We start from the raw sequence: 7702 nt of genomic DNA on the forward strand, positions 1-7702 counted from the left end.
CTAACCAGCATTATGTAGTTTGTTTATTCAGCTCAGGCAGGGCATGTCGGGTTCACTTTTATTTTGTGCGCATGCGCCATAGAGCAGTTGTTATGGTTACTCGTTTTTTTAATAATAAACAAGCGACATTCAAGGAGGAAGGACGAGGATGAAGAGAGCTGCTATAAAGCAAATTTCCTCTGTACCACTGAAGCACCCACCGTTCCTTAGCCTTAGTTCCTTAGTTCCTTCCCTTCAATAACAAGGGAAGAAACAACAGAGAAGGCAAAAGGTGCTGCCGTACTGGCTAATACGAAGCTGGCAAATAAATGGGCTCTTCGTACTCTTCAAAGTTAAGTATCTTTTAGGAAGTCTATGTCAGAGGAAAAAGTTCCTGAAGATCTTCTAGCATGTGACAACTCCAAAGTAGTTTGCTATTGGCTTTGTCACTTTTTAAGTGAGACTAGAAAGGAAATGGAGAGCCATACCCCCTGCCACTATAGCTGAGAAGTCTCTTAGCTGCGTATCAGAGAATATTGCAAGAGAATAGGCTAGACTACCATCTGTTTAGCAAGAATGATTTCAGGATTAGAGGTCTACAAATAACAATAGACTCTGTGTGTGTTACTTTAAGAAAGGAAGGGGTTCATACTAATTCCAGCGGCCCCACTAAATCACTATGATAGCTAAATTTTCAGCCAGGTCACAGGAATCAAGTTCAAAAGGACTACAGAAATATGAACACACTTCCACCAAACTTATAAAGGAGACTCAATTGGCAATAAAAGAAGAAAAATTTAAATAAACGACAAAATCAAGAAATTAGATGATTTGAAAAATGCACTACAAACTTGGAATGTTCAAAACTGTACAATAAAATACAAATTTACATGTATGCATAAGTTTTAATTCACAATCATTCATTATGCCTTATATTGCACATTAAAAAAATCAACAATGTAATATACGTGTACATGTAGTTGTTATGAGCAACCGATGGGGAAAATTGATAAGTCACAATAATAGTTAATAATTAATGTAGTTATACTAATAATACACTCACCACTGATGTATCAATAAAATTAAGAATATATACATTGTTACTCTCTTCATTAGCAGTGTCACCTCCAAATAATATAGCACTGGAATTATTAATTGATGTTAAAGTGAATTCATCAATAGGAGGTGGTCTGTGTCCAGTGACAGTCGGTGGTATCCATTGTCCTAAAAATATCAATAATAATAATTAGTGTGAATGGAATGCATTGGATGGAGCAAACTAGTTGATATTTCTTTGATCATATTATCAAATAATTAGGAGTGACAACCATGAACAAACAAGCAAGCAATTCTCAATGCAACCAGTCTGAGTGGAGAACCACCAAATAACAATACTTCATTATTGGGGCGAGCATGAGCGAGACCCACACTAATCTGTCTAGGTCTATTTGCGTTACGTCTTGTTTATGAACGGAAGAATACGAAAATTAAATTAGTATACTATTATTGATAAATTTGGACCACGTGGGAAAAATTAATCTAGAGGGTGTGGTCAAAAAGGAGCAAGATGGCGGAAATTTTAACATGACAAACTCAGATTGAGTTTCTAACAGTTGATAAGAGAGAGAGCCGGGCTGTCTAAAGCATCTCTAAAGGCTGAAGAACTTAGAAGCAGTTTGATTTAAGTCTCCTCTGATTAGTCTTCTCATTGACAGAATTAAAATTGTGAGAGAAGCTTGATTAGAAGTTTAGCCGGCTTGTCACTTTTTCTCAAAGTATTAGGACAGTTCATTCTTGTCACTTTTACTAGGTCATTTTGGTCAATGGTGTTAAATAGTGGGTTTGCTCTGTTCAGACCCTGCCGGACTATGAGGATGGGGTCTGAATATGCATGCACTTAAGAGCTGGATTGATTTTATTTCAGTAGTTTTATTTCAAAAAAATGTTAATTGATGGAAGCTTGATTAAAAGTTTAGCTTGGCACATTTTTTTCAAAGTGACAGGATAGTTCATCCTTGTCTCTTTTACTGGGTTATTTTAGTTGTGTTAACTGGTGTGTTTGCTCTGTTCAGACCCCGGCCATGAGGCCGGGGTCTGAATATGCATGCAGGCTAAGAGCTGGATTTATTATAATTTTAATCTTCTTATCAAACAATGTGAATTGATGGCTCGCCCCCTCAATGTTTACATTCACCTAGTATTAATATAAACTGTATGTGCTCTGACCTGTTGAGAGTTTATAGAAATGGATCTCATTACATCGTTGATAACCAGAAACTAATCTTTCCCCACTGTACTGGGCACCAGGTTGTTTGGGTGTATTATTAAAAGATGGTCCACGTCCTCCAATTACTACAAGATAGTCCTCACCGTTCACTTTTATTGCTATCATGTCACAGTGGTGCTTCATCCTAGGACCATGATGAGATGTAGTAGGAGAGAGTTCCTTCCAATTAAAGGTATCAATATTAAAACTGAATAAAATAAAATATAATGTTCATCAGCAACTATTATGTTTACCTGTATAAACTATTATGATAACAGTCATCATGACCACACCATCCTCCGAAATAAAATATTTCCCTTCCAATGGCAGCAGCTGCATAGCCCCTAACACCCAGTGGAGGGTTACCAGTGGTGGGTTTCTGCTCCCACCTACCAGTCCTTAGGTGACACACCTCCATCAGAGAACACATTGATTTCTTCTTTTCATTATCATGTACTTCAGGGAGACCAGGCTGGTCCCCACCCCACATGTACAGGTAGTCTCCTACCCGTACAGTGGAGTGTCCACTCCTCTCCGCTGGTTGATAGTCTATAGATAACAAGAGGTAACAGTAACTGAATGATACACTAATAGTAACAACACACGAGTCATAATCAAGTATAAACAAAATACTGACCTGGTGCTTTGGCTGCCATTTGTTTGGAAACTTTGGAGGTAACGCCCTTATTTATTTCAAATTATTTGCGCGCGCCCTTCTAGCTATATGACGCATAAATTTTGTTACGTCATCATATCAATGTGCAAAAACTTTTTCAAGTGCATGTACATGTATTAATACAATTATTATTTTTTAAGTCAATGAAAGAATGATTGAATTGTAATACATGTAATTATGCACATGCATTAATTAACAGCATTTTGTAGTTATGATACATTCAAGTAACTTAACAATTAATAATCATCATTATTATTGTTGTTCAGTATTATTATTATAATAATATTGTTCCTTCAGTTTCTTTATGTAGTATAATATCAACAGCAAGTACAGCCATTGTGGTAGACCTGACCACATCTCTATCCATTACATTCCTATCATTGGTTCCTCTGTATAACTGTATGTGACCATTAAACAGTCTGTATCCACAATACTCAAGCATTGGACAAAGAGTAGGATCAGCCCATGCTCCTTTATCACAGAAACTGTGGAGACAGGACACAGCTGGAGTGCATTTAAACTGTACATGTATTGTTGAGGAATAGAGTAATAGAGTATTATTAGTTATTATTATAATACTCTACTTGTCTTAGTAGCTCTTGTCTTTGTCTTGATGATAGAGCTACTGCTTTAGTTAACATATCAACATTGAAACCTACCACAAAAGTAGTTAATGAGATTCGACTGTAATAATCAATACTATGACTGAATCACCTCAAAACATTCTACAATGAGGACATCAATATGTACCCATTGCATCAGAAAATGCAACTGATAAAAATTAGGGTTGCAATTTCGGCCGGAGCCATTTTTTGGAAAGAAGCAATATTCAGAAACTGACCTATACATGTATGCATAGCTCAAAAATTTCAGTCAGAATTAGCTTAAACTTCCTACATTACATAAGTACATCAATACGCATCACAAAAAGTAAAAAATTGGGGGCGATTTTGGAGCCATTTTGCAGAAAAAAAAAGCATGAGCTATAGTACAGGAATTTTCAGAAATCGGCCTATTTTTTAAATAGTCATAACTTTAAAATAATAAGTCAAAATTCACTCAAACTTCTCCCACAGCAAAAGTAATTAATATGGTTCCATTGTAAGGCTTACTCTGTATTGCTTCAGTTAATAGGAGGAGTGCTTGTATCTCCTTGCTCCTCTCACTCATATTGGTTTTGTTAAGAAACTTAATGACACTATCAACTTCACTACTGGTATACTGAGCACCTGCACTGGGATCCATTAGACCGCCTTTATCACACTATAATAATAATAAATGAATTATACTGTTAAAAGACAGTACATTGTAATACTATTGAACTACATGTACCATAAATTAATAGATAGCTCTCCCTCTCTGTCTCTCCCTCCTTTCTAAACTTCATTAACTATTGTAAGAGGAAACAAAACTTTATTAATATAGCCACACTGATGCAAATATTACACATGATAGCAAAGTACAGTACATAGCAAAGTACAGTATCTGTCATTCAGCCACTGCCATGCAGATTTTTTGTTCCCAAGAAAGAAAAGTGGTGGTTTTTGAAGCATCTTATAACCACATGCACACATGCAGACATTTATAATTATTTTAAAAAATTCCAGCACAACTAAAAACTTAGCTATTCCATTGGCAACAGTAAAGAAAGAAAGGAAATTCAAAGTAGCCCTACCAGCAGGCATTGATAAAGCAGCAAGTTATTTGAAGGCTTCCATTATCAAAAGTGATGATAATAAAGAGGAGGGTAGAGTTGTTATAGTTAATGATAACAACACAGCCATCGTATCATGCACACCTCAAAGTATTGGTGGATATGAACTATATTAGTGACTACTAAAAACTAGGTTTACCAAAATTATACTCCATACATGTACAATACACTCTTTGCTGACAATATGCTGCAGTATACAGTGAATGGCTTACACTATCAATTATATCTCTCATTCCATTATTAGCAGTAGCTGTATTAACCAATATTGACTGTAGTGATGATTGGAGGAGAGGGTTACTATATATGACTTCCATCAGTGGCTCTACTTCACTCACCATTTCTACAAACAATAATACATCAAATACATGAAATGGTGACAATGACACAATGACCAATCAGCCAGTACTTTAGACTTGAGTTAAAGCCACAGTAAATACAGGATGAGAGTTGTGGTTGAGAAAGTCATTATATTATGATAGCTTTCTTTTACACTACATGCATGTGTAGCCTAGCCTGTCGCTGCCACACACCATTGCTGAAATATGGAACTTTTTTATTTTACTTCTGTCAGCTAGTGGCTATACTACTTACATGTTTGCTATTATTACAGAGTGCTAAGTCAACTGCATGTTTGTTCAGTAATTATTTGCATTGTAATGCTAAGTCTACACAATAACTGTACAATTTTATACATAATAATAATATTGATAGTCATGCAGTGCCCCACACCCAATGACTTGACTGCATAGTGACTATAAGCAGGAGGGCTGATCTACACAGCTTGCCTGAATCAGCAATATTGCCCAAAATGAATGAATTAAGTCTGATATTAGTACTGACTGGTACAGTCTTGAGTCCTGACAAATATCATTGCTAATTATGCTTCTTGCTCTGGCCTGAACCAGTGAAATTTTTTATAATTGTGTCGTGGCCACGATGATTTCATTGAATCATGACTGATTGCCCAAAATGCACAATTCTGAACTAATTTTAGGACTGATTCAGACTAGCAGGCTCCAAACTTCAGGGTGTGTAGCAGTATAAATATCAGACCCAGCAGGAGTGAGACTATTTTTTATGCATACCAAATGTGTACATTTACATGTAATAAAATACCTCTATAAGTTAATCCTTGGAAATCTGATTGTTTGTACAGTTTGACTGGTGATGGAGACAATGACTCTCTGATACTGCTGTTGGGTGACTCACTCCCAGTAGGTGAAGGAGACTCTAGCCTGCTGTTAGACATCACAGCCTGAGATGCTGAATCAGTAGAAGGAAAGCAAGAATCCTCACTGGCAGGCTCAGTGTCAGTATAAGCGACAAATTCCACCATTTCCACAAGAGACATTTTTATGGCCTAAAGTATTGAGAAAGATGCTATCTTTACACACGGAGCAGGTATTTACTTCAGTTTTAAAACAGTCACACTGACTCCTTTGCTTTAGTTTAGGTGTGGCTCAAATCTGCTTAGCTAGCCATAGATAATAGTGTAAATGAATAACTTAATAGAGTGAATTCATTTACTCTATAATTATCTGAGTTAGCTGGCTAAAATATCTGCTAATAAACCATTGTGCAGTCCTTTCATCTTTATGGCATTATAATGACAACTTGCAATTCACTGTACATTATTACGACACATGAGCAATATAAAATACAATACTTCTTAAAAATTTAAAATTAATAAAATAAAAAGAATTCACAGACAATTTTTTAATGCTGTGGACATGTTGTGTTCAATGAGATTCTCTTCTATCCTCAGGTTGAACAGGTTGAGATGCTTCCCATTCTTTTCTCCTTTCTTGTAGTTTCTCTTGATACTGGTCCAGAGGTATTATACTAGTAGACCAATCATTATTACTAGTATATCCTATACAGTAACACAATATTATTATAATCAATTATTTGAGTTAGTTAATAAGCAAATCTACATGTACATGTACTCACTGAGTTCAATAACTGCTGGATCACTTATGATTGTTGAAAAGTTCCTCTTTCCTCCAAACACAATTATCCAGTTAGTGGTTGGAGTCACACTCCAAACTGAGAGATAATGAGAATATTTCTCAGTGACATTGTCTGGTATATTAACCTATAATAAAAAAGAAGGAACGAGTTAATTTTATTATCATTAATTTTCTTTTACATGTATTTTCTTCAATCAACACTTGAAAAATACATGTACCATACATGTAGTTATATGTGTACGTACCAGCTCCTTCCATGATTTATTGTTAATATCAAATATCCAAACATCATTACATTCATCGGCACAATTTCCACCCACCACTAGTAGGTGTGGTCCCGAGCTAGCGTTAATCAATACACTGGAATGACACCATCTTTTCTTAGGCCATTGTGCTGATGCTCCAGGATCAAATTTAAGTAACCTTGAACAATTCTATTATCAAAAAAACAAATAACTTGGATGTAGATGTACATGCATAAATAAATATTGATACAAAAAATACAATAAAAATAATTAACAATTGTAATTATACTTGATGATACTCACCACTGATGTATCAGTAAAGTCAAGAATATACACAGTGCTACTGTATCCAGAGAGAATGTTACCTCCAAATAATATAGCACTGGAATTATTAATTGATGTTAAAGTGAAGTGATCAATAGTTGGTGGTCTGTCTCCAGTGACAGTCGGCGAAATCCACTCTCCTAAAAATAACAATAATTAGTAGTGACAACCATGAACAAACAAGCAAGCAATTCTCAATGCAACCAGTCTGAGTAGAGAACTACCAAATAACAATACTTCATTATATTAATATAAACTGTATGTGCTCTGACCTGTTGAGAGTTTATAGAAATGGATCTCATTGCATTGTTCATAGACATTCACCCTGTACTTGGCACCAGGTTGTTTGGGGGCACTATTAGGTGATAGTCCAGCTCCTCCGATTACTACAAGATAGTCCTCACCGTTCACTTTTATTGTTATCATGTCACAGTAGGCCTTCATTATAGGACCATGATGAGATGTAGTAGGAGACAGTTCCTTCCAATTAAAGGTATCAACATTAAAACTGTATAAAATAATAATAAT

General features: G+C 35.6%; 3 protein-coding genes across 4 annotated transcripts in view; all 3 read right to left on the bottom strand.

The window, feature by feature from the left end:
* Positions 1-3082: 3082 nt before the first annotated feature.
* LOC109584061 (uncharacterized) lies at positions 3083-4223 on the bottom strand. Its single transcript, XM_019999620.1, has 3 exons — positions 4034-4223; positions 3506-3576; positions 3083-3441 (listed from the first exon to the last, which is right to left on the bottom strand). Exons 1-3 carry the CDS (start codon positions 4164-4166, stop codon positions 3196-3198), a joined length of 450 nt encoding a protein of 149 aa, XP_019855179.1. The 5' UTR covers positions 4167-4223; the 3' UTR covers positions 3083-3195.
* Positions 4224-4757: 534 nt separating this feature from the next.
* On the bottom strand, positions 4758-6000 carry LOC109584055 (uncharacterized). Its single transcript, XM_019999614.1, has 2 exons — positions 5752-6000; positions 4758-4975 (listed from the first exon to the last, which is right to left on the bottom strand). The coding sequence occupies exons 1-2, from the start codon at positions 5984-5986 to the stop codon at positions 4758-4760; spliced, it is 453 nt and encodes a 150-aa protein (XP_019855173.1). The 5' UTR covers positions 5987-6000.
* A 231-nt stretch (positions 6001-6231) lies between these two features.
* Positions 6232-7702, bottom strand: part of LOC109584059 (kelch domain-containing protein 1-like) — a 2313-nt gene continuing 842 nt past the window's right edge. The window contains exons 3-7 of one of the 2 annotated variants that reach the window (XM_019999617.1): positions 7447-7682; positions 7154-7314; positions 6851-7039; positions 6586-6730; positions 6232-6508 (exon numbers count right to left, since the gene is read on the bottom strand). In XM_019999617.1, coding sequence (XP_019855176.1) covers positions 6375-6508; positions 6586-6730; positions 6851-7039; positions 7154-7314; positions 7447-7682 — 865 coding nt within the window. In that variant the 3' untranslated portion in view covers positions 6232-6374. The remainder of the gene's footprint in view (positions 6509-6585; positions 6731-6850; positions 7040-7153; positions 7315-7446; positions 7683-7702) is intronic. The other variant, XM_019999618.1, reaches the window with a different exon arrangement.

The sequence above is a fragment of the Amphimedon queenslandica genome, unplaced genomic scaffold (assembly GCF_000090795.2).
Source record: "Amphimedon queenslandica unplaced genomic scaffold, v1.1 AMPQUscaffold_13252, whole genome shotgun sequence".
Classification (NCBI taxonomy): domain Eukaryota; kingdom Metazoa; phylum Porifera; class Demospongiae; order Haplosclerida; family Niphatidae; genus Amphimedon; species Amphimedon queenslandica.